Source organism: Electrophorus electricus, chromosome 26, assembly GCF_041902795.1.
Source record: "Electrophorus electricus isolate QZ-2024a chromosome 26, ASM4190279v1, whole genome shotgun sequence".
Classification (NCBI taxonomy): Eukaryota; Metazoa; Chordata; class Actinopteri; order Gymnotiformes; family Gymnotidae; genus Electrophorus; species Electrophorus electricus.
Genome location: NC_137522.1, coordinates 12,107,334 through 12,135,000, shown reverse-complemented (window position 1 = coordinate 12,135,000; position 27,667 = coordinate 12,107,334). Strand labels below are relative to the sequence as shown.

Sequence of the window (27,667 nt, the reverse complement as noted above, 5' to 3'; positions counted from 1 at the left end):
GCGCTTAGAACTGAAGAGAAATATCACAGGGGAAAAGCTTTTATTTATATTACTTCCAAAATCTTTTTTTAAAGTCCAGTGTGTGTGTGTACAGTGACTGCACTCACGCAGATGTAATTGCTCTGTAGCGCTCCTGGCCTGCAGTGTCCCAAATCTGTGCCTTTATGGTTTTACCATCCACTTGGATGCTGCGTGTGGCGAACTCCACACCAATGGTACTCTTGCTCTCCAGGTTGAACTCATTCCGTGTGAAGCGGGACAGCAGGTTACTCTTCCCCACCCCAGAGTCTCCAATCAGCACCACTACAGACACCAGAGACAGGAAAAGAATGCTCTGCAAAAACGCATCTTGTTGCACTGTAGCAAAGACTGTCCCTCTCGTTCAATGTTAAGGGTAAATGTGAGTTCTGCTATGCCAGAGAGCTGGTTCTTATGACTATAAACTACTACAAATGCCTTGAAAGGGTGCAGGCCATATGATTTTCTTGGCATCGGTACTGGAAGCCATCAGTCTAGACTTTCACTCAAGTACATGATAATCCAGTCACTTAGGTGATGTTTGTATGATAGTAGACTGAAGTGTTGCATTAAACATTCAGCAAATAGAAACAAAAATATTATAAGACGTTGCACAAAGATCATCCAAACTGGCTCATCAATCCTAGGTGAGTGTGGTCCTAATATTCCAGTGAGCACATTTGATCAAGAGCCTGCCATCACAGACATGTAGTCTTCTCAGCCAGAGCAAAGGGAAAAATTAAAAACATACAAACATACATGTACAAACTTAGCGACGAGTTTGCATAGAATTACGTTTCTAGCAACAAATAAGCCTTGTCCATGGGCACTGACAGAAACATTTACCATTCAGTGAGGATGAAATTGAAACTACAGGCTGACGCACAGTTAGATCCATGGATGGTAAAAAAAAATGGCATAGACATGACTGCAAAATAATTAGAAATAAATGTAGCCAAACACCAACTACATTTGATGTGGTCAATGCAGTGTAGCCTACATTGGATAAAGCTTACATACCTTTTAGCCAATGCTAGCAGAAATTCTAGAGGAATAAATTCATAATTTGCTAGAATTTGGAACAGTATATATAGGACACACGTTGTGTTTGTAGTTTGTGTGCCCAGAGGGTCAAGATTACACTAAACAGAAATAGTAATACAATGAATATACACAGACATATGTCCAAACAAATTTGGAACAAAAATTCAGATGATTTAAGGGTAACAGTCTTTTAATAGACTATTCATCTTTGAAATTGTTTCAGTGTCAATGTCATTCACAAATGTTATTGTGCAATATAAGATTGTGATCTCGGCAATAATTATTTATTATTATTATTAACTGGATTGTCAACAACTTTGTGCAAACTCTAGCTAGCTATCTGAATACAAATCCTGGGAACTCGCATTCAAGAAACCCATTACATTTCTTAACGTGTTGTGGATAAACATGTTCAACTTATTCATTTTGGGGCAAAAACATCACTGAAACAAAAACTTGAGTTAATAAAGCTGGTACGGTGTCGGTACATTGATTTCCTTACAGATCGGAAGACGGTTAGCGTTAGCTAGCTAACTAGCCCTCTAAGCGAGCAACTTCCACAAACTTAACCTAGCTAACAACTTAAACAACTCATGAACCATCTAATTTCTCCTGAACTGCAAAGTCGTGGCTGAACGCCAAGTCTCATATCCATACTCTTTCCCAAATGCCCACGACTCTGTTCCTGAAGACATCAAAAAGTTGATGTGGCCCAGCAGAGTGATGGTGCCTCGCAGCTCCAGACGACTATGACTAAGATCAACTCCCTGGCCAACGCGTTAACAGGCCAGCATGCGTAAAAGTCCAACATATACACATAATAGTACCGTGTTACTGGCAGCTTTACGACCCTCGTCGATAAAAATATTATTGGCTGAGGTGTGTGATTTATCCAACGTTGGACTCGTTTGTTTGTTTGCTAACGGTTGTGCTTTGGACACTTAGCTAAGGAGCTTGTTAAACTAGCTAGGTTAGCACTGTCAGGCTAACGCTGCACGGTTACCACTAAAACAATCAGTTTACGCATCTTTTTCGCATCTCAGGCCCTTGCAGCAACATTTAATGAATATGTTACAGACTCCTAAACCCGAGCATTATCTACTGGTCACCTGAAAGCCTCGACAGGTTGAAGGCCACCGTCGTCTAACTCTCATCGCACAGCTAACCTAAACTAGTTCGCTAGCTAGCCAACATAGCTAAGTAAACTCGGAAAAAACAATCGTCCGGACACCTCATACTCATCACATTAACAATTATCTGAATCAGCACAAGCGAAATCAGGATTAGCTGACTGACCTTTAAACAAATAATCATACTCGTCATCTCGGGTCCCCATTATAGCTTTTCCGCTACTGCTGAAAATTTCGTAAAGCGACAGTGTTCTGACTCCAGCCCACAGGAAGGAACTGTGTGCTGGTGCACTTCCACCAGCTGAACATATTCGTCATTATAAGAGAAAATACTCACTTTGATGCACTGCTGTGCATGTTATAAAGGTTATGTTGCTACTATACTATAAAACGGATTTTTTTCTACACATATGAATAAACAAAAAGGCGATGTTAGAACATGTTCTTCATATTATTTTTGTTAATCTGTGACAAGCAGCCTTGAGGTACTTTTAACTGTCATTTGTAAAACTGCTGTAGCATATTTCTTACTGTAGTCCACAAGTGTAGATACAGCACTTTGTCACTACAAATTATCGAGATTATCGTATGTATAGATTTTTTTTTTTTGTCACAGGAATAGATGTTGCAATTTGTGGTTTACACATCTCATATACACATCTCATAGTGAACTGAAACATGAATAAAATTCTAATACATAAATTGCAGACTACATATACAAATTACAATGTAAACAAAAAAAAAAAATCACAGCCACTTAGATAGATGCGGTTTTAGATTTATTATCGTAGGGATCAAAATAAATGCGCACACATGTATACACAGGCATACACACGTACGCACACATACCCCCTTACATACAGTTTACCCCTGTTAAATCTCCCAATGCAAACAAATGGATATGCTGTCTATGAATGTATATAGATACATTATTTTGAATAATAACATGCTTCATCTCTACAGGGGTGGAGAGAGGGAAGTGTCTGTAACTGAGAAAAGGGAACACACCTTTTGACCACATACACAAACACAGCTTAACTTCCATAACATGACACTACTGATACATGTGCATGTTCGGTACATAGCGCTGACAGAGCTCAAACATACAGTACAAAGAAATGTTTGAAACAGAAGTGTAGCTGAATGCCCTTGATCTCTGGAAGAATCTGGTTCAGTTCATTTAGATTTACTTCTAGCAAGCAGCTTGAGGGGAAAAAGCAAATAAAAACCACATACTGTAAATTCACATGGAAAATATAGTCAATATTTCTTAATATATGTATTTATATTTCTATGTACACATTTTCTGGGATACCATTAATCACCTGCTAACTATATTGTAAGAATAATGGGAGGGTTAAAGTGAAAAACAATAAATAAGGCAACCAAAAAGCAATATCAGTACAACCCTTTACAAATACTGTATATTGCTGCTGCAGTTGATGCCATACAACAACAGCAACTGATAGCAAATGGCTAATTCACATTAGGACAATGACCAGCACTTTAACACTGATCAAATATCACATTAAATCATATATCCCCATGCTCACACTTTCAGATATGCAAACATACAAATCAATTATTCTATACAGAGGAATAAATATACATTTTGAACAAGTTTAACTGTTGCTCTAAGCCTTCCTGCACACTAGATCTGTAACCTGTGGAAAACATGTCTGATGGTCAAATGATTATAAGGTGATCATGCACAGAGTGAGCGAGCGCGCGCGCGCACACACACACACACACACACACACACACACACACACACACACACACACACACACACACACACACACACGCACGCACACAGACAGAGTCAAAAAGTTGTAAGTGAAAAGCATGGTATCCGCTTGAAACATTTGGCCTTTAACACCCAGCAGACTTGGTCCCTTCTAATGGAACAAAACTAAAAAAAACTCTGACTGGGCACGATGATATTTATATGCCACGTGCATATAAACCTACTATGAATATATCTATTAATCCTGAGATCTTAGTGTAGTGTTTTAAACTTCAAATAGTCTAAAGTAATTTAGCAGCAACACATTATCTGTAGACAAAATGTTTAGAGTACCATCTGACAAATTTCACATGACACTGTTGCACTTAAAGAGAAGTTTGACCATTATTATTCTTGAATTTTGAAATACATGAATTCATGACACATTTTTGAGTCAATTTTATGGTTGAGTTCATTGTTGCTGCTACTTATAATCTTCTGAACCTCTTCTCACCATTGTCTCTTTTTTAAATACATGCAGGGTGTTTTCTGTAGAGGGTCTTCATCAAAACTAACATAACACACATAACTACTAGCTGAAGTGCTCTACCTATGAAAACATGTTCACAGTACTGATTTAGTGAAAAAATGCAATGTAACAAAACTGCTGTCGTGATTTCCAGACAAATATTTTTGACGGTCACTGTTATTTCTTGATGGCATGGTGATGTCAATAGATGAAATGATGAACGAACGGCATGTAACGTGCAGCACTAAACCGCACGTTACAGCACGCCCGCCGCCGCTGGAGCCAACTACAGTAAGGGCTGGTTGCACTGGTCGCGTAAAATGTGTAGGGGTTGTGGCCACTGGAATGGAGGCGGCATCCACGACAAACCAGAGCGATCCTCAGAGCTGTGGTCCTCAAGTAACTCCAGCAGGCTGATTACTAGTGAGGAGAAACAAGGGCGGGAGCTGATTATGTGGTCACCTTACATTAATGCGTCAAAAGGCCAAATTCATTGTCCAATATTCCAAGAGCACAAACATGCACAGAATACATACACACAGACACAAACACAACCACACACTCACATACACACACAAACTTCCTCCCTGTAGATAAGCACAGGTGGGCAGACAAACTGTCGAAATACATTTTGTGAAGGCAGTAACCTTTACAACTATCTTTACATACTTTTTACATACAAATTTAATTAGCACAGTGCAGAAGAGTTATAGTTTTAGAAAAGTGACAGTGATTTTTTTCCTTTTACTGACACACTGTGCACTGTATACAAACATGGAGAAAATAACTACTATCATTTTTTTCTAGGATTACGCACTTTATCTCTTTTGTAATGAGCCATTTTATTGAATTAACCATATCCAGAAGGACAACCTGAACATATAACAAATATCCACGTGAAACATCCAGTGCAGCTTTGCGTACAACAGTCACTTACTGTTTTGCTTTCCCCATCCTCTTCTGTCAGAGTCTTCGACTCTGTGCCATAGTGCAGAGGAGAGTACACCCAGATCCTCTCCTCGGAAGGCTGCTGAAGCACCACCAAAACAGCAGGGGGCACCAGAGAAGGAACGCCAGCAGATACAAGTGCACAGCCAGCCAAGCAGAAAGCAAGCAAGCGAGAAGACAGTGTCGGAGAGGACAGTTCTAGACACTAGGGTAGTAAAGACAACAGTTTGAAGTAGAAGGCCTATTAAAGTAAGTATGGTAGAAGCAAAAATGTGACTGAAGACTGGAAACATTTTTTAAATTTCTGTAAAACTTGGTGTAACATTATCACGCAAATATTCACTCAGAACACCACCATGTCCTATGTATTATAACATGTAACGTAAGAAGTATCAGGTTATGGAAGCAGTAACCGGGACTCTACGCAGTGAAATGTGAAATGAAAATGTTGTTATTCCCCTCACCAGACAAAGGGAGCAAATAGACCAGACGGGAAGTAAACTGCCAAACTAAGGTTCTTCTGGCTTGAGTTTTTTTGAAAGCTAAGTCTGGTGTGTGTTACTTATTTTTGCTGTTGAAACACCTGGGACTATAATAAATTAACAAGGGCTCACAAACAGAGATGTCTGCTAATCCAACTTACATTGTGGTCTGAATTTAGCTTCCATTCAGACACAATAGCTGCCACCAGAGAACTGACAGCAGGCCGATAGACGAACAAAAACAGAATGGAGAGGTTTATGTGTGGATAAGAGACATAGACAGAGAGAAAGACTGAAAGGGAGAGAGAGAGGAAAGAAGAGCTGGTATCAATAAATGAAACGAGCAGCAAGTAAATGGCCAAAAAGACAGAACGTTTTGGCAGATGCAAATATGAAGATATGAATATTAATGTAAAGTTATGGCAGATGCAAATATGAAGATATGAATATTAATATAAAGCTATGCCAGGTGCAAATATGAAGATATAATATTAATATAAAGTTATACCAGATGCAAATATAAAAATATTAATATTTTAATGTTTTCATTCAGGTGGAATAAAGGAAAAAGAGAAACAAAAGAGAGGGGGTTGAGCAAGACAATAAATGAACAAGTAACATGTGAGAGTAGGAGGAGCGATACTGGAAAGGCAGAGGCGTGCTCGCATGCCTTTCAGGGTTCATGCGGAGGTTTGCTGATGGTAAAGCCAGCCCCGAGGGTGGAATTCTTACACAGCACAGGCCTCCTCGTCTTCCTGAAACAGGTTGCCGTAGTCTAAGACCTGTTTCCTCAGCAAGGAAGAACCTGATTCGGTGCTGCAGGCAGCAGGAGGCTGATGGTGAGTGTGTGAGTGAGCTGATGATTGACTGTTGTATTGCTTAGCAACAGGGATGACAAAAGGGCTTTCTGTAACCACCTCCATCATTATCACTTAAATACAGTTATTACTCAGTGAGAGGTCTTAACACACACACACACACACAAACACACACACATACACACACACACACACACACTCACACACACACACACACACACATACACACACACACACACACACACACACACACACACACACACACACACACGTGCGCACACAAAACAAGCAAATATACACAGCCAGGAAAAATCTGCACCTCCTCAAACAACATGAGCCATTCTGAAACCAGGCTCTAAAATTAGACGACCATGACACATGCAGAACACACCACACAATAGTTGGTAAAGTTGTGTATCAGACAGAAAACAGGAAATAACCGTGCAACCAGCCCACGTGAATTTCAGGCAAATCAGTGCTATAGATTGGTCTGGATACAACTGTATCTGACAGAAAATACGTGAATAAAGAATAATAACATTCGATCCAATAGCAGCCATTTGAATGAATCGAATCAGTAAAGTGAGTTGTAAAGTCTCGTATTAATTTGCAGGTCGCTAAGCCAGAGCGAGAACTTCAGTTATTATACAATTTCATTTTTAAACAATTACAATTTTAAACATTAATATTGTTATAAAATTTAAATTAAATTAAATTCTGTCCTATATAAATACACAGTTTTGCAGCTTAACACAGAGTAGCTTTTCTCTACGCTAGCAGGAAACCATCTCGTTGCTCATGGGCCCATAGCCTGCCTGACCCCACTCTGGCTTAGGTCTGCTGCAGGGATAGAGGCTCGTCTGAGGCAGAGGTCTGTCACAAAGCCACACCACTCACACGCTGGCTGTTCACCAGGCCGCCAGAGACTCGTCCTCATGCCAATGATTCTGCAGACTGCAGAAATTCACATCATCACCACCCGCTTGCATTATCGTTCAGAAAACATGGCTGTATTGTCTGGCTGGTGACTAGATTTCCTCACAAAAAAAGCCCATATCCCAGCTCCTCATGCTATAAACAATGTGTTTATCTAAAGCTCCTAACATTCCTGACCCGGGTGATAAAGGGCTGTAGAACACCATTCTCAGGTATGCTGGTAGCTCAGTCTGAAACACCAGAAACTCCCTGGGAGTCTGATCACTGGGCTTGAGTTGTCTGGTCCAGTACAACACATCTGAGAGGTGTGTGTATGAGCACTGCTGACAGGCTAACTCCGTGTTTATTTACAGCAGTACACTAGTGCTTGGGGAAAGGCTCAGCAGGATAGCTGGACTAACTAGGAAGGGGACTTACAAAGTAAATCTCGGTAATTGGCACCTCTTCGTCCTCATCGACAGAGGAGCGGCTGGCACAGCCGGATGCCTGACTGGTGCAGTCAGAGTCCAGCAGGATTCTGGGGCTGGCAGGGACTGAGGAGCCAGAAGCTTCCGCAGTGACCTCTGGGGCTTCACTGAGGGAAAGGAGGGGAATGGGAGAGAGAGAGAGAGAGAGAGAGAGATGAGATCAGAGAAGGCGAAAGACATTATAGAATGAAACCATAGCAAAGACTTTAAGAGAGAATATCACCACATAATACACACAGAGAGTATGTTTCTAATCTAACCCGGTCTTGCAGATTCCTCCTTTGTAACATATGAAGGATTCGATGCTTTCTCTCGCAGGAAGCTGCCCAGGTGCTTGTGCAGTCTCTTGTGATCTCAAAGCTAGACTACTGCAACTCGCTACTTGCTGGTCTTCCTCTAACAGCCATCAAACATCTACAACATGTCCAGAATGCAGCAGCACGACTGGTCTTCAATCTTCCGAAGTTGACACGTTACTCCACTGCTGTGCTCCCTTCATTGGCTCCCAGTAGCTGCACGCATCAGATTTAAAACCTTGGAGTTTGCCTACAAAGCCAAAAATGGACCAGCCCCTTCATACATGAGGTCAACGGTCAAGGCCCGATCCGTACCTCAAGTACTACGAACCTCAAATATGGCTCGGCATGATGCTTCAGGTCTCATGGAAGACAAGCATCGAGACTATTTTCTGTCCTGGCTCCAAGATGGTGGAATGAACTCCCACTTGCTGTCTGGACAGCAGAGTCCCTTGCAGTCTTCAAACACAGACTGAAGACCCATCTATTTGTGGAATATTTAAAGGACAACTGACACTGCTCCCATATTGACTGACTAAATTAGTACTTATTGTAGGGTTTTGTTTATTACATTGATGTTGTTTAACAAACTCTAGCACTTATTGTTTATTGCACTTATCATTGTTTAAGATAGACCTTATGTATTTTGTACTTCTAGGTATCAGCATTGATCCCTATATTTCTACAGTATTCTAGATCATTGGTATGTTGCACTCTAACCTACTGTACTGTACTAGGATATATTCTATGAGTAAATGACAAAGCACTTTTGTAAGTCGCTCTGGATAAGAGCGTCTGCTAAATGCTGTAAATGTAAATGTAACATGGTACGACCCACTATCAGCACACAACTAGTTAAAGCAGCCCAGAATAAGGCACCAGGAACCTGGCCATTACAGGGACGAGCCCTGGCAGGTGAGCTGGTGAGCACCAATGACTGCATGACTGAATGCTCTGCAGGCTTAACCTGCAGTTAAGCCTGACCCACTAACCTGGACTCACCCAACAAAAAATATTTACAGTTGCCTCCACAAAGCTCCAGACTTTTAACCCAATTACTTCACATTACAAGCAAGGGACAGGTTTAGACTGACTCTTAAAACATTACACAAACATCCTTACAATCATGAAATTAGGATCTGATACCCAATTTAGGGAAAGACATGAATTCCAGCAGGACACAGTTTAGGCACTCAAACCAGGGTCACAAACACTAGCAAAATCCCCAGGAAGCATGTTCACATGTTCATCACTGTCACACTGTGGCTAGGTTAGAGTGAGAGTGAGAGGGTGTTGTGTTGCAAGCGGATGGTTACCTGGTCTCTGGAGAAGGCTGTGGGGCTAAGAGCGCAGGCTCACTATCGCGTCTCCTCACCACCTCCACTGTGATGGTCTGCTGATCGTCCTCCTGATTACTACAATCACACCAGCAGAGGGTGCCAACATTCAACAAAGCAGCACCAACAACTTGGCTTGCTTGTCCTGGTACACGTCTAGCTGAACAAACACAGAAAGGGCACTGTGGGGGGAGTGCTGATGCAATTAATTTGCCATTCTTTCCTTCATGAAAAGGGAAGCTCTGATTTGTGGCCAGCTCTACAGAAATGAAGTGAACTCAGAGGAGAGTTTTGGCAGGATGGGAGCAGAGGCGTGGCGACTTACGTTCCATCCTGGCTAGACTGGGTGTGCCTCCTGGGGAAGAGAACAGACAAAGTATTGTAGTGGGCTGATCTGTCGCACCACCAGAGGGTAAGAGAGGCTACGAGGTTGTGTGTGGATGCATGGGTGTGTGTGTATGTATACACGTCTGTGTGTGTGTGTGTGTGTGTGTGTGTGTGTGTGTGTGTGTATCAGTGTGAGCGAACATTTGTCACCTGTAGCGGGGGTGCTCGGAGGTGTCGGAGGGTGAGTGCTCGGGGATAGAGAGGGAGGTGCTGGAGGAGAGCGTGGTGGCGATGGAGGCTGTGGTAGCCTCCTCAAAGGACGGAGGCGTGCACGGGAGCACGTCTGATCGGACTGCGCAGGGTGAGAGAGAACGAAAGACCAGCTCCCTCACACTGGTGGTGATTCAGGCTTATTATGAAAAGCTGTCTGGAATGCTCTGCTTTACAGCTGCATAATACCATTTGCTTGGCTGTCCAGCTGCTCTGTCGTCTCATAAAACAATTTGTGTAAAGTAACATAATATTTATAGAAGCCCTAATTACTCTTATAAAAATGCCCAACATCTGCAAATACAAAAGGACTTCAGGAATAAGAGGAGAAAAGCCGAAAAAAGTTCCCGCAACCCTTACCTTCATCCTCCAGTGTGGGGAAACTACGCGCTCCCCGCAAATCATAGATGTTGTCGTCTCTCTCGAAGGGGAGCTGGCTGGCGGACCATGCTGCTCCAGGGCCCACAGGCCTGGGCACAGCCAAACTGCCACGGCCCCTCCTGGAGGGGGAAGACCTTAAGGCTGGGACCAGAAACAGGCACATCATTACAGCTTTAATAAGACCTGAAGTGTATTTTGGCAGTTTGGTAACACATTTGTATCAGAACTGCAACACATCTGTAACAGAATCTGTTATAGTAGTCCAAGTAAAGCCAAAATGATACAAAACCAGTATTTTTATTTTTAAATTATTTCTTTAAAAAAACATTCATTCTTACTTAGTTATATGTGATTTAAAAACTTCCAATCAGTATTCAGTTCACTTAACAACCCCAAACAAATCAAGGTAGTCTCAGCTAGCACACTTACACGTGCTCTTCCTGAACACCATACTGCTCATGAATCTGAAGAACCTATCTGCATAGAAAGAGGGCCGGTGAACAGACACAGTGTCCTGAGGAGAAACACACATATCCAGAGTTACATGGCTGCATCTTTGGCCTCATGTCTCTATACCATTAGTAATCTAGAGTTTTCTAAGCCATAATACCAAAATTTAGATCTAGCCTGGCGACAACATATAACAACAGCTGCAATGGATATAACATTTCATAAACGCGTAGATGATAAAGGTCACCGGTCCATGGCATTAATTATTTGGTTCTGGATTAATCACCAAAACAGTACATTTAGGAAGTGACGGTGACCGTATCATTATGTCACTGCATCCCTTTGTGGTGTACAATGTATGATTCAGATTCATCACCCAACTGTTCAATAAATGAATCCACTTAGCCATAAGAGAACCGACAACCCCTCAGCTTCTGTCGCTGGCGGAACTTCCGTCACCGAGAGAGAGCAGCAGTCCCTGGTGTCACAGCTAAGCCTAGAGAGCTTTCAGCTCTAAATAAAGAAGTGTTGAGAGGAGTGTGTGTGTGTGTGTGTGCGTGTGAGTGCACTAAGAGGGAGCGAGTGAGAACAGGCGGTGACAGACACAGAAAAGAAAGTCTACTTTCTTTGTACCAGCATCCTTAAACTCAGCTGAAGCCCCATTACACAATCATCACCCAGCACCTCGACTAAATAAATACATACATGGAGGAAGAGTGTGGCGTGACAGCCGAGGTCAGAGTGCACAGGGTGTCCACACAGAGCATGCCTCTAAACCATTGAAGCCTACCTCGAGAAACAGGGAAACTAAATAAGTGTTTTCTTTTCATTTAGGCTAATCTCTCTCTTCTGGGAATACAACGTATATATACAAAAGTGATATACAAATTCTGTTCCAAAGCCTAGTAAATGAGTCATTTTGTCAGCATTTCTCCCCTGCTGATATTAGGTAGGATGGACCTTATTTTGTGTAAAGTTTATGTAAGCTTTACTCTCAACAGTCTGAAAGCTCACGACTCAGTAAAGGCCTGTAAAAGCCTTAGTCAAATGTACATTATCATTTGTGTCTGTGGGATGGTTCTTTTAAGGGCATACGCACAGCTGTGCTGTCAAACCGCCACACTGACTGTAATGTTTGTACACCTGGATCGGAATACTGGATCAATAGCTCCTGTAGCTCACCTGGTGGACCAGGTAGCACAAGATGCTAGCAAGATAAAGCCCTTGGGCTCAATTATCAAGCAGCACACATATGGTCATACAGATAAATACATAACTTGGCCAGAATAAGAGTGTCTACAGAATAAAGTAAATGTACACTGCAGCGATTGCCTTGGATTAACAGCTTTTATGCAGGATTAGTATACGCAGATTAAAGTTTATTTTTATAGATCAGAACATCCTAGAGTCACAAAGATTGCATCTTACACAATCACAAGATAATTCTAAACATTAAAACAGTTATCAGATCATGCTACACTGGCAATAACTACAGAAAAACCAGACGGTAGTCATTGCTAGACTAGCTGTTTGTGTCTAAACATATCAAGCATTCAGCATCTGTGAACATGTCTTATCTGAGGCCTGAACTTCAGAACACTCCTCATCAGTAGGTTCATACATGCATTATTGGTTGTGTTAGTGCTTCTCCCTCCTTGAGCCTTGATGCTGTAGTGTAGCAGGATGTGAATTTGCGACAGCAGGCTGTAAATCAAACATGCTCACTGGAATTTTAGAATCACACCCAGACTACGGTCAGCTATTAGCCTTGAGCCAAAGTGGTTGGTTTCTGAGCTGCATTTTATCTTATCTATGTGTTGTTTTTTGACTGAAAACTTTGTTTATGTTTAACATTCTATCTTAGTATCATACAAGCATTTTTAAAAATTCATAGTATGTGCCCTTGGTCTTTAAGATTCAGACATAAAGCAACACAAAAGCAGTTTGAAGGAAGCCTTCAATCCAATTAACGGTGAGATCTGTTGATTTGTATAGTATGGAATAACTACATAAATAAGTAAAAATAAAATTGTTGATACTGACCCCATCATGGACAAGAGCTTTCCACGTGTGTTCTAATTTCTTTATTAACCTGAACAAAAAACAAAATTCACTGTCAAAAACAGCTAACCATAAAACTGGACAGCATGTATGTTCTGCTGTGTAATGCAGAAGGCACTGGAGCAGGATGCAAGTGTGAGTGGCATTTATTGGATTCCACAGTGAAACTCCAGTGAGAACAAAATGACAAATGGAACAGGACAGCAAAAAGCAAGAAACTGGAAATACAAATAAACTATTTCACAAGAGACTAACAAGGCAAGGAAACAAGAAAAAAACAATGAGCTGGGAAACTAATAGGTAAACACATACATACATACATACAAACAATACTAACCAAAGAACAAGAAAAAGACCAGGGGTGTATATACACACCTGGGACAATTACTGGGAGGTGCTAAAGACAAGAATCAGGTGAGGTACATGACAAGGGGCTGGAACAGGGGAAGGGCTCCAAAACAAAACAAACGCACATGGCACAGGAAACACATGAAAACAGAGACAGAACAGACCAGGGCACACAGATACAGGGAAAAAATACGGATTATTGTGACATACTAGCAAGTGCTGAGTGGAAGTTTTATTTGCAGTGACTTGTGATGCAAAGCAGAGGTGACAGAGAGGAAACCATTGGTCCGGCCCGATGACGGGTGTACCTGTAAGACTGCAGGATGTCGATGATTCCAATGTAGAGTAACAGGTGCTCTCCTTTACTGTTCACTGCAGGAATTCCTCCCATCCTAAGGAAAAACACAGGAAGAATGTCATATAAAAAAGGTGAAAACATGGAGTCAATTAAATTCAATGGGCTGTGTACTTTTCAAATATAGTTTTCTGAAACTTCTGATTACTTGCTTGCGTAATATGTGTGAGAGAGTAGACACTGGGCATTATGAGATTGTGTCCCTCTATGTTTTGCATAAACTAAGCATAAAATAAAAAAATATGCATGCATGCTAGCATCCTTGTGCACGTTAAGCGTGCATCTGCTCATCTGCTAGCACGTGCGCTGCCTCACGTGTCATCTGTTTCAAGGTCCTCTCCACAGGCTGACGCCCCCTGGATGGACTCCATGGCAGTGGAGTAGAGTGCCTTCTGTGCCGGCGGCCTCTTCCCATCGCTGGTGCCCGGAAGGCCCTCGGCCTGCTGCTCACGCCCCGCCTGGTCCAGGTTGTGCACCCCCAGCAGCAGGCTGTAGTCCATTATCTTGAAGCTCTCCAGCACCTGCAGGCCACAGACATGCTGTGAGGGCCAGATGAAGCTGGATTTGGACACGAACATTACACTGAGACTATCACCACAAAACACACAACACACAGCAGGAAACTCAGAAAAACATCAACTGAGTCTGCAAAGGTTGTATAACAGAGATCTTAATCTGCAAAAGGGCTATAACCAAGGTGTTAAATTCCAGTGCTGGAGGGTCACAGTACAGTTTGGTACTCTTAGCTAATTAATAAATCTTTAATAAACCTTTAATTACTTAAGTTTCAATTAGTTAAGTTTTCCTGTTAAGGCAGAACTGTGCAGTGCAGAGGGAATATCAACAGTGAGAATACTAACAGTGAGAATACCATACGGAGAGAATACCAACAGAGAAAATACCAACAGAGAGAATACTACCAGTGTGAATACCAACAGAGAGAATACCAACAGAGAGAATACCTCCTGTGAGAATACCAACAGAGAATATAATTCGGAGGCAAATTTAGCAAGTAGCTGGCACCACTGTTAAAAAAACCTCTAGTGTGAAACCCTTTGTACCTGACATTTTAATCTGTGGACTAACTTACTTCATTTGTCAAAAGCATTTAGGAAATGTCACTGTACATATTGTATTACAGAAGGAGACATGGCAGTCAGGATAATAAATACAATGTAGATGAAGTACAGTCACACATTGTTCTGTTCAGGATGGTTCTCAGTCAAGGTGGTTCAGTCATCTCATCTGCAGGTTGTCTCTGCTGCTCTTGCTGGTGTGTTGTTTACTAGCGTGAGTATGCTAATCCAACACACTGATATTACGTTAATGCAAGGTACTCTAAAAATATTTCAAAGCTTCATCAAAATGCAAACAAACATTAACAACAGTAATGTTCTAGTGTCTCCCCGCTGCAAACCAGGCCAGCTGAGTCACGTTAGTTAACTATTTTCTCTACCTGCTGTCCAAAGCCTTTTTCCCATGTGGGAAACCTTGCGCCATGGTTAACCTCTTTGCCTTTTCCATCGTGGGTGTCACAGTACAGCCCCTCCTCCTAAATGTCTCTCATGGAAGTGGACTCCGCGGGGTCCTACCGCCCCTACATGGACTATTATGAGGGCTACGCTGAGTATGGAGAGACGGGAGTACAGCAATATCGGTCTGCGGTCGGACTATGTGGAGGATGCGCCGATGGAGGTGGAGGAGGGCCTCCATGGGGATTCTCTCGTGGACAGTGACGTTCACTCTGTTGTCTCCGAGAACGACGAGCCTCCGGCACGTACGATACCGACCAAGGCTCCGCCCAGGAGGTTTCGCCTAGTTGCAAGCAAGCTTGCCTGCTCGAAACTCCTAGAGGCGACCTCGTCCGAGGAGGAAACTCCCTCTACTAGGGCATACAGCCCCGGAACTCGTGCGTCTGTACCTGAGCCTTGTAGAGGAAAGGGAGAGGCGACACTAGTGCCCACCCCAGAGACAGGCAAAGTAACTGGTGTGCTTCCTGAAATGGGTGTGCGGAAGTCACTGCCTCCCCCAAACGGGCGAGGGGCGATCCCCCACAGGCGGGGAGGACTTCAGCCCCGCTGACGACTGGGAGCCTGGCCGGGGCTCCTGTCGGCTTGCCTGGACTCTTTAACAGTCCTTTATGTAGTTTTGTACCAGTCCCTGTCACCGTGTCCGTCCCCATCACGCTGTCTGTCCCGGTTGCTTTGTCCCCCTTGGTGTCTGTGCCTGTGTCTGTTATTGTGTCTGTTATTGTGCCCATGTCGGGTCGTGCGGTCCTCTGGCTTTGCCATGTGGCATTGGTTTCAGGGCCGTAGCTCAACAGGCTGGCGTGTTGGGAGTCGCGCCGTTGAGGATGGGCTCTGTCAGGATACGGCCCCTCCTCCCAAGTGTCTCCTCCCAACTGTGTTTGTGTGTTTGTGTGTGTGTGTGTGTGTGTGTGTGTGTGTGCGCGCGCGCGCGTGTGTGTGTGCGTGTATATTCGTCCGTGTGGCCACGCCCCCCATGTGTCACACCTGTTTGTAATTGTTTTTCATTTACATGTGAATATAAACCCCTATGGTTCTGCTGTCTGTTGTCGGTGTTTGATGTTACGCTAGCTTAATTGCTACGTAGTCTTTGTGCTCTGTGTAAATAAACATATGTTTTTGTTCAACGTAACTCGTCCCCACATTCTGCTTAGCCTCCTTACGTTACAGTGGGACTCATTACTGCACCTTTTCACACAACACAAGCATATTGTTTCACCAGTAAAAGGAAACCATCGCAGAGAAAATGCTTCTTAGTTCACCCTTGACCACTGAATATCTCCAAAATTACAAACCAATATGCACTTCAGTTTTGAAGAGGTTGATGTCACCTGTCAAACACTGATTGGACCAGTACTTTAACTGGCCTTCACTGGACAACCTCAAAAGGCCCACAGCAGTCAGCAATGTTCACTGAAAGTGAAGCCGGAAGCGGGCACTCACCAAACAGTCTCTCTGGAGGGTCTTCACCAGGGCGTTATATGTGTCGGCATCCAACATCAGGCCCTCTGGGATGTCCTGCATGAAGTCCAGGTCCTTGAACGTGGGCTTGGCCTTCTCCCGCTCCTTCTTGGAGGCGCGACGCTTGTATGTGGAGCCCTTCAGATCGTACTTGAGGTGCATCCGGACCACGCGCGGCAGGATGTTGTTCATCACCACCATCCGGATGTTCTTCCCTCCAGACTGTACACAGTACAGGCCGAAGAATTTGGGCAGAAGGGTGCGAGGGTTCTGGTTCAGGTTCTGGAGACGCAAGGAAAAAAACAAATAATGGAGCACCGGGAAAAGTAATGATAATGAAAAACAGATGCACATACTTTCTGTTTGTATATATATATACACACACAATTATGCAAAGGATTCAAAACGTACTCAGACCCCTTTACCTGTTGCACACTTTAGTATGCTCTGGATTTGATTTTGACATAATTGCAATTTTACCTGTCATTCTACACTTAATCACCCATAATCATGAATTGAATGCATATTTTTAGAGAGTCTCAAAAAATGTATTAAAATTCTAAAACAGAAATCTCTTCACAAAAGATCCTTTATTCAATAGAAGCAATTAGAGCTTCAAGTCTTGTTGGATATGTTTCTACATGCTTTGCACACCTGGATTTTAGCCATTTATCCCATTCTCAGTCAGGCTGCATGGTGAGCGTCATTTTCAGGTCTCTCCACAGATGAGAGTTTAAGTCTGGTCTTTAGCTGGTCACTCAGAACCACTCAGACACTTGTCCAAAGCCACTCCAGCGTTGTTAACGCTGGATGACTTGGGTCATTGTCATGATGACAGGTGTTCTGTCACTGCAGTCTGAGTCTGCATGCACTCTGGGGGAGCTTTTCTTCGTGGGTGTTCTTTTGATTGGCTGCACTGATCTCCCGGTTCCTGTTGCTGAGAAACAATCCCATAGTGTGATGCTGCCACCATGTTTCACTGTCAGGATGATATTAATGACATACTGCTTGCTGTTCCTCTCCAAAGGGCTTAATTTTTGCCTCATCAGACCAGAGGGATCTTTTTCATGTTGCCTGAGTTCTTTACATAACACTTAGCAAGCAGGCTACCTTATTCGTTTTACTCAACAGTGGCTTATGTCTTGCCACTCTGCCATAAAGACTTTATTTATGGAGTGCTGGAGAGATTGTTCTCCAACAGGTTCTCCCATCTCTGCACAGGACTACTGGAGCTCTTTTATATTGGGTTCTTTCTTGCCTCTTTGAGCAAGGACCCTCTTGCCCGAATACCAATTTGACCAGACAGACAAGAAGGTTCAACACTGTGCCAAGGCCTTTTCATCTCAAAATTACTGCGGCCACTGTGAAGACTCAAAGCAAGAGGTACTCTTTAATATCGCTGCCCTGATCTATGCCTGATCAAATTTCAACAGGTGGATTCCAGAAGAGTTCGAGACACGTCAAGGATAATAAAAGCAAATAAAATGCTCCTGACCACAACTTAGAGTGCCACACCAAAGTGTCTGAATACATTTATGAATAAGAAATGTCAGGTTTTTGAAACTCACTAAAATACATTTTCACTTTGCCATTATGGGAGATTAAGTGTAGACCGATGGGTGAAAAAATGACTACATGATATTTTCCCTGCCCTGCCCCACCTGACGGTGGCTTGTATCCTCCAGGGGGTGCTGCAGCTACCGCCACGCCCCTGGAAAGCTGAGCTGAGCACCAGCCAGCAGTTCTAGCAGTTCTAGGCTTTTCTGATGTCATTCCGTCTGCATCCCCCCATGCGGTGTGCGCTCAGCACCTCCCCCCACTCACATGCAGCAGCGGGGAGGGCAGGTGAGATAAAAATGTAATTTACATGCTAATGGTCACTGTTCATTTCATTATTCAACAAACAGATACACACACAAACAAGTACACACGCAAGCAGGTACACATGCAAACACATACACACACACTTAATGGTAACGCTGGTAACACACTCTTAATGATAACGCTGTTAACACTCTTAATGGTAATGCTGGTAACACACTCTTAATGGTAACACTGGTAACACACTCTTAATGGTAGCGCTGGTAACACACTCTTAATGGTAACACTGGTAACACACTCTTAATGACAACACTGTTAACACTCTTAATGGTAACGCTGGTAACACACTCTTAATGACAACACTGTTAACACTCTTAATGGTAACGCTGGTAACACACTCTTAATGGTAACACTGGTAACACACTCTTAATGGTAGCGCTGGTAACACACTCTTAATGGTAACACTGGTAACACACTCTTAATGGTAACGCTGGTAACACACTCTTAATGACAACACTGTTAACACTCTTAATGGTAACGCTGGTAACACACTCTTAATGGTAACACTGGTAACACACTCTTAATGATAACGCTGTTAACACTCTTAATGGTAACGTTGGTAACACACTCTTAATGGTAACACTGGTAACACACTCTTAATGGTAGCGCTGGTAACACACTCTTAATGGTAGCGCTGGTAACACACTCTTAATGGTAGCGCTGGTAACACACTCTTAATGGTAACACTGGTAAGACACTCTTAATGATAACGCTGGTAACACTGTTGTGGAATGACAATTTGGAAACTTTTCCGTTAGCAAAGCATGGCATTTACAGCTTCAAAATAGGGAGTGACTGCAGTCGTGCTTTAGCGTACAGTTCCCTCTGCCATCAGAGAGACATCAAAATAATAACCAGGTATTTCTATTATCTCAGTTTGGAAGTCTATTTCTAGTGGCTGCAGAAGTCTGTGTCATTATATTGAACACCTGGGAGGGGGAGGGTCCAGACTTCTGCTGGGACATTTGTTGTCATGCAGTGTAACTTCTCAAGATGACATTAACACAATGCTATAAGAACTGTACAGCACAGGACACTAGGAGTACAGCACTAACGACCGACACTCACTGGCTAACACGGCCAGCTACTGACAGAGAGCGAGAAATGAAGCTATCCTTCGTACACAAAGGCACTGCTGGTGAGAAACCTGGATTTCCAATAGTTTACTCATCTTGACTCAGATTCCCTTGTTCAAGGTTGTGAACTACAGGAATTGGAGTGTCATCAAGAGAAGGTTGGAGAAGCTCACCATGTAATAACCAGGCAGAAGCTTCTGCAAGAACTCCGCTTCTTTGTGCATGACAGTTTTGATGATGAACTCGTCGTCCTTTGTGACATAGAACACAGAGCCACTGGCTCCTGGGTTGGACAGCTCAATCAGGGGCTCATTACACAGCGAGTACTGTAAACACAACACACACACACACAAACAAACCAAGATAATAAAACACTGAAAATAAAACCAGGAAAATGACAGATCTTGCTAATAGACTGTTCTCCCTTTTCCAATCCAGCAGATAATACAGAACAATCAGTACTGGAGACAGCAAGCCTGAGAGACGATCCCCATGCCTACAGATGGCTCAACATGACCTAACTCCCTTTATGACTGACTGATATTATCTAGACTAACACTTCTGCACAATCATACACTTTAACTTACATATATCACCCCAGACCACAACAGGAACCAGAGTGCACTTATCTGTGCACTGCTTGACTGTGCTACAACATTTTATCATACATTTAACACTGTTTCAGTCTTGTATTAATGATGTGTATTTATATAACAGTCCTATTTTTTGTAGTAGTCTCATTTGTATACTATATTGTCACTGCTATATTGTTGAGGTCTGAAGAGAATGACATGCAAGAATCAAATCACTTTGTGCATGATCTTTGCTTTGACAAATGAAGCGAGCATTACGATAGTCAAATACAATGAAAACTTAATTTGTATTTTGTGCAGATATATCCCAACTAATTGATCATTGTAAGCCTGAGCATGGAAACCCAATACCAGAGAGGGCAGCCTAGTTCCCAGTCTGAGGCTGGAGAGGACAAAGCCCAGCAGGCCAAACCGGCACCAATCTGCCCTCACAGATGAAAAAGGAGGGAGGGGGGGAGGGAGGGAGGGGGGGGAGAAAGAGAAGGAGCTAATCACTAGTCTGGCCCAAGGCCATCTCATGAATCACTGTGTGAGAGGAGAGAGTCACACCGAGACAGCCATCCAAACTGAGCACACGCCATCATCCACTACAGACTCACGGACAACACACACACACACACACACACACACACACACACACACACACACACACACTCACATACACTCACATACACTCACTCACTCACTCACACTCACACCTACAAAGGCAACTGCTGTAAATTCAGCACCTGAAATACAAATAAACACCACACTGTTTCCACACGCACAGCAGATGAACTGTGATAAGGTCAAAGATTTCCAGTGTATGCAAACCAAAAGCCAGAATAAAACAAATCCAAACAATAAACCAGACAGAGAAAAAAAAAGACATGCATCCTATTTCAGACATATATAACAACAGCAATGAGTTGTTAACTGCAAGCAGAAACATTATGGTAACACACAGGTAGAGGAAGAAAAAAATTGATTGGAACCATAAAGACTCAGTGGCATGCTTCTTCTAATGATCTACCTCAGCACACACACACACACACACACACACACACACACACAAAGTCACACAAACAGACACAACCAGACTGAGTACTCTGTTGGAGGTGCGTTTCTATATGTGACTCAAGCACCCCACTGTCCATACAGCTGATTTGCTGAGCAGTTGTCTGGTGAAAGGTTTGGACCTAGAGGTGTTTGCAGAGTGGAGGAGTTTGGCCTCGGGGAAGAGTATGGCCTGGGGGAGGGGTTTGCGCTGGGGGAGGGGTTTGGCCTGGGGGAGGGGTTTGCGCTGGGGGAGGGGTTTGGCCTGGGGGAGGGGTTTGGCCTGGGGGAGGGGTTTCAATTGGGGGGGGTTTGGCCTGGGGAGAGCCTATGATTGTCCTGAGACAAGCTTGAGCTGAGCTCTTCGTTCTTACCAAATAGTCATCGGGCCGGATCCCGAAAAGCTCCCTGAAGTAACGGAAGGCAACCGGAGCGTATGTCTTGAAACGGAAGTCGGGAAAGTGGTGGGCTGGAGTCAAGTTGCTCCCCTCGCTGGAATACACAGATTATATTTACATTTAGTATAACGTAACTTATATGGATGGATGACATATCAGATAGCCACAGGGACAGTACCCAGTGGAACAACTAGAGTTAAGATCCAAGATTAAGAAGAAGAAGACAAGGAGAAAACATGGTGCATAGAACAATTAAAACATTAAAATACAAAGATAAAATAAATTGATATATTAAAAGACAACCAAAAACTATCAGCTGGGTGTGAACTGCATTTCGACCCGTCTGTTCTTTAAAGGCTGTGTGTGAGTACAGGTGGGTGGCTGGCCGTCACTGACCTGGGGAAGAAGATGCTCTCCACCACATAGAAGTCCTGCATGAGTACATCCCTCTCGGGCTTGGAGCTCAAGTTGCCCACTGTGTAGCCGATGCCCAGCTGGATGGCGCCCTTCAGCGCTGAAGAAGTGGTCTGCAGAATACAACGAAGAGCTGAGGGTTCTGAAAGCATCGCCAGTAAACACGACCAAGTGGCTAAACTAGGGGCATTCTCTTCATCGCGGGCTGTTTACTTAGAGAAGAGGAGCACAGCTTGAAGCCTGGAGATCTTCCACCATGCAGAGTCTGGCTCCAGCTCTAATCCGACACACCCAGACTAAATAGCAAAGCCTTCAATAGCGTCTGAACATCGAGCCAGATGTGCAGGCACTACATTTTGCAGGGTGGCAGAGCACCAGGGCCAGACACTCCGCCTTTCTTTAGATGAAAGAAAAGTCTTGACTACCTTCTTATATGTGGTCTCTCCAGATGCATCAACTCCCCTGTGTCCAATCTTCTTGCTGAGGCCTGGCTGTCCCGAAGATGATGGCATCTTATAGGGAGACAACACGTTAGCACTGCCACTTAAACACATCTTTTGCCTTACTTATATGTCAATATTCTGAGAAATAAAGTGAGTAGTTGTTTGTTGGCTTACAAATAAATATGTTCATTTTTTACTGCAACTTGTTTCATACCTCTGTAGCAAACGCCTTCTTGGCAGCATCTGCGGAAAAGCAAGAGAAGAGACTAATTTATCTACCTTCTCTGTAAATGTGGGCTTGACCTCCATCAGGAGCACAGTGGCCAGGCCTCAGATGTTTCTGGGAGGCAAAACTGCTTTCTCCTCTCCTTTGTTGCAGAAAGGACGAAATCTATTGTATCTTTGCTGATCACCCACGTGTTTGCTCTCATCTCTCGTTTTTCTGTCTGTCTATCTCAGCTCTCTTTTACTTCTCTTTCGTCTTTCTCCCGGTGCTTAAAAGCTGACAAGCTCTAGGCTGATCACACAAAATCTACCAGTGAAAACCTTTTTTTAAACAATAACAATAGGTAGGTAGGTAGGAAGAAAAGGTAGGCCTAGACAACACAATAAAAAGTGAACACAGTACTCAGTTAAAGTGCTACAGACCATCAGTAAAACCACCAGGTTATTATAGTTCAGTCTAGCAATGACCCAGAGAGATCTACCTAGTCTCTTGACAACACAGGTTTCCTGTTCTTCTCTACTCTGCTGCTAGATGCTCGCTGCACAGTGATGTATAATGTGGTAACTCTCAAGCCCTTACCCACTAAAAACAAAGAGCTCAGCACTGTCATGTGAAAGGTCCTGTTCCCAAGACACCTACTCCTTACTAGGAAAAACTCATTTGAGAGCAACAACAAAGGATTATGGGTTAATGCATGGGTATTTTAAATCCTAGGTAATGAAAGAAATTGTTTTGGTAATAATTTGGAGCTTAATCAGGCAACCCAGGAATTACACCTCAACAGCAAAGGAAGTGGTTACACTGGCACCCAGACCCCAGACATTCCAGAAGAGTACTGTACTACCACCTATAGTAGTACAGTAATCTCACCACAAACAGCAAAAATCAGAAACATTACTGGGCTTAAGCCTATTTGCAAACTATTTAACAGCATATTTTCCAATAACTGGAACTCCTGTTATCACTACACAGGACTAAGCACATGTGTGTGTCAGAATGGAAGATAGAACCCTAAAGACTGAAGATTTGGTTATGCACAGTCAGTCACCCAGATAAGGCCTGCAGACACTCCTATTCACCCTGTGCTCCAATTTTCATGGCTCCCCTATTGAGGTCAATTGGCTTTTTCTGAGACCACACGTGCACATAGAATCAACAGACACATGCTTCCATCCACAGTCTAAATAGGGCATTTGCTGCATGGCAGGTCAATTCATAGCTGCACAGAAGAATGTAAACAATGGACAAAACAATGAGGGACAGAATGGGATGATGTGGAAAATAGAGCCTTTCTGCCGAGTCCCCATCCGGAAGAGATCCCATGGTGCACTTGTACGTGGATGCCAAGAATGCCCGGATTCCAAGCTGTAAATGATCTCCATTAGTTTTACGAAGCAATTTATAAACAAAACAGTAATTTCAGAGAAATTGCCTAGATTTCTGATGTGCCTTCACTACATAAAACCTTCTCAGTTCTGTATTTGTATGAATGAACTAGTAATCAATCATGGAATTTTGAAAACATTTAAAGAGTTCTTAAAATTTCTATAAAATTGCATTTATCCCTTTCCTCAGACTAAACAGAAACAGATTTGTTTACCACTAACAAAATAAACACACAGAAAAAACAGCACCCTGACATGAATAAATCTTCCCATTTTCAAAGCACCACATCGGTGTGCTGGGGGATGACTCTCGTTATCTGTGGACACAGAACTCACACCAGCCATCCATCATGCTTCCACATGAGCACCAACCCCTGGCAAAGCTAGCAAGGGCTTCACACTCCTTAGGAAGGGGATTTTGAGGCAAGGCATTGCTGCCCTGGTTCCTCCACTATACCTCTGTCTGGAACCTGAGCCACAGCGGAAAGTCACGACACTGGTAATTGATTCTGTCTGCACCAGTGCAACCAGCTGTCTGATTTCAGCCTTCATTTTCTAGTCAGGTAGACAAAGCGACAAAGTGAAACCAGACCAGAAAAAGTCCTGGAAAAAAGTACTAATGCCTTCATGGGTTGTGCACAGACCCAAACAGCCAACACTAAATAGCTGCTCATTTGCCACTACATCACTGGTTCAGAGCTAGATCTACTGACCAATATTCACACCCTAGTTTATAGTTACTTCACACAACCTACCAGTTATATGCTAGTCCATATAGGCTTAACTCAGAAATTCTAGGTAGGTCCAGCTGGGTGCAACTGGAAGCTATTCCTCTCCATCAGCACGAGAGGCTAATGACATTTCAAATTAAACAGACGATATTGAAAATAGGTTAAGAGTACACTTCACAACAAGGCACTCCAAAATATCCTACTTATACATTTAAATGGTCATCTAGGAAAGTTCAAAAGGCTAGAGGAGAACAGAGAAACTCCACACGCTAAGCAGCCATAGCCTTCACCAGGGTTAGAATGGGGCTGTTTTGACATAATGTGTGACTCCGAGCTCATCTGCATTGATGAGAAAAGAGAAGATGGAGAAAAAAAACCATTAAAACTTAAATTATGAGTCATATGATGATTTTTAAAAATTATGTGGAATTTCACCATCTACAACTGCTAGTGTATAAAACATCCCTGTCCTCCTGCCCAGCTTTGACTGAACCTGTTAAGAAAGGGAGGGATTATAAACTCACACCCATCTATTTTTAACAGTGATAACACCCCGAGGTCATCCAACTATAGGCTGGTGTGATCACATCTTTTCTATAATGTGCTTATAAATGGAAAAAATTCAACAGTGAAGTTTCTGATGTGACTTTTTTTTTTTAAAGGTTGCACAATCCTTTGATTTCGGATGAAACAACCCCATAGTGTTATGGCACAGTCAGACATGACATGGACAGCAAAAAAATCTTTTGATGCAGACCATGTGGTGCAATGGACAGAATGTGAAAATAACAACAGGTGGTGATGATAAGATCCTGAATTCAAGTTACCACACTCTTGCAGTGACAGTGTCAGCAGAGAAGCCACTTACAGCAGGGAGGTGGGCATTTTCTCTGCACAACCCAGGTTACTCTACTTAATTATACCCCATAAGCTAAAAAGAGGCCTTGACGTCTCACAAATGTGTTTACATTGAAAATAAGACCTTAGTTAAGACTTCAAACCTCTGATGTTTCAAGTTTGGTTTATTTGTCACATATATAGTCATACACAGTATAACTCGCAGTGAAATGGTTGAGAGTGCTCTGTCCAAACTGAGGAAAAGAAAACAGGGGTGCATAGAGAAATATATATTCTATAGATGTACAAAAATATATTAACAATGTATGTACAATATATGTATATTATGTTTATATACACAATGTACAATATATGTGTATGTATATGTTTTGGGTGACAAGGGGCATGGTTGTCTAAAGCGACAAAGGAAGTGAAGTGTAATAAAACGCAGGACACTTCTGAAAAAGGCCGCGGCTGTTCCAGTGTGCTCAAACTCTGCTCCGTCCTGTGCCGAATGTGCTGCTCATATACGCCTCACAGATAACCCACTCTATCCGAGGTGCTGCCTTACACGAGAAAATGCGGAGACTTGGGCTAGTACTAGACTATTTATTAGTCCTTTTGTTCACACAACGTCTACTTTTCATTGCATAAAACATGGGGGTAATGGTGCAGGACAATACACTGCTAGTACAAAGCACTTCATTTCCAGTAGATTCTTGATCATATCCCTAGCCAGGTTATGTCAGTGTCATCTGTGAGAGGTTGCGCTCGATACTTCCAGCACTCCTGGGTTAGCTAACTGGATTTGTTCTTGGATAAATGACTTTGTCCTCAGATGAGCGTCCTTGTATGATTTTACCACCGCGATTAAGCAGCAGTTATGTGATTAACTTAAGGTGCACAGCTGCTGCCTCAAACACAGACTCAGCCGCTGACACCCATGACAGCTGTCAAACAGCAAACGGGTGCCTTGCTTGACGGGTAGAGGGTAGCTGTCTGTCGCCACACCACATGCCAGGCTACCCATCTAGCTTCGCTTTATTGCATCTGTGTGGCAGGACATTTTCTCGGTACGGTTAGCTGGTTCTTCGTTGACCATACACAGCTAGCTAGCTACTAAGCCCCACAGCTCCATTTACTAGCGAGCTAGCCAAACTAGCTTAGCTAGCTAGCATCACCAACCAAACCCTCCGTCGGTGACAACAGTGCAAAACGGGTGTACGCGTAACGAGTCCGCTGAACTGCACTAATGTATTTAAGCGACAATACTATGTTAACTGCTTTAGTTACCTATGTCACCTGCATCCATCCCGTAGCTGACATCGATAACAGGCTCCGCCTCGTCGGAAGCTGCGGCTGATAACGGACTTCCATCCCCGGCCTCAGACAGGCTCGCCGCTCCTTCAGCTGCCTCTTCCATCCAGAATCCCTCGGAGTGAAAGCCCAACAGCAGCTAATCCTGTTCAGAAGTGTTCTCCCCTAATCGACCTAGCTTTAATTTTCAACCGTCGAAGCATATGGTAAAGTGAGGGAGATACAGTGCTGCGAGTGCGTCGTGCTCCTCTCATCTGAGCTGTCATGTGCAGAGCGCTGTCGCTAGAGAGGACGCGGACTATTCATCTGAGTCTTGGGTAACAGTGCCCTCTAGCGGCCGTACATCAGGAGTGCATGAACGGCCGTTTTCAAAGCCCCTGTGCTGATCAGTAGTGGGATCGCGCCTGTGAATAGACGCTGC

The 27,667-nt window shown here is 43.2% G+C and overlaps 2 protein-coding genes across 9 annotated transcripts in view; both read right to left on the bottom strand.

Annotated features, from left to right (window-relative positions):
* Nucleotides 1–2,513, bottom strand: part of rab11ba (RAB11B, member RAS oncogene family, a) — a 4,894-nt gene extending 2,381 nt beyond the window's left edge. Inside the window, exons 1-2 of the mRNA XM_027005428.3 lie at nucleotides 2,359–2,513; nucleotides 108–303 (exon numbers count right to left, since the gene is read on the bottom strand). Coding sequence (XP_026861229.1) covers nucleotides 108–303; nucleotides 2,359–2,398 — 236 coding nt within the window. The 5' untranslated portion in view covers nucleotides 2,399–2,513. The remainder of the gene's footprint in view (nucleotides 1–107; nucleotides 304–2,358) is intronic.
* Nucleotides 2,514–2,954: 441 nt separating this feature from the next.
* pip5k1ca (phosphatidylinositol-4-phosphate 5-kinase, type I, gamma a) lies at nucleotides 2,955–27,524 on the bottom strand. 8 transcript variants are annotated; one of them, XM_027005424.3, is made up of 18 exons: nucleotides 27,223–27,524; nucleotides 22,965–22,993; nucleotides 22,733–22,819; nucleotides 22,290–22,420; nucleotides 21,870–21,987; nucleotides 20,041–20,193; nucleotides 16,893–17,192; nucleotides 14,239–14,444; nucleotides 13,877–13,960; nucleotides 13,203–13,251; nucleotides 11,139–11,223; nucleotides 10,689–10,850; nucleotides 10,269–10,410; nucleotides 10,057–10,086; nucleotides 9,711–9,809; nucleotides 8,049–8,205; nucleotides 5,385–5,477; nucleotides 2,955–4,867 (listed from the first exon to the last, which is right to left on the bottom strand). In XM_027005424.3, exons 1-18 carry the CDS (start codon nucleotides 27,350–27,352, stop codon nucleotides 4,865–4,867), a joined length of 2,058 nt encoding a protein of 685 aa, XP_026861225.2. In that variant the 5' UTR covers nucleotides 27,353–27,524; the 3' UTR covers nucleotides 2,955–4,864. The 8 variants fall into 8 exon arrangements, with proteins under 8 accessions (XP_026861225.2, XP_026861226.2, XP_081564253.1 ...); XM_027005425.3 differs by having other exon boundaries at nucleotides 5,385–5,474; XM_081708127.1 differs by having other exon boundaries at nucleotides 22,925–22,993; nucleotides 27,223–27,293.
* Nucleotides 27,525–27,667: the final 143 nt, after the last annotated feature.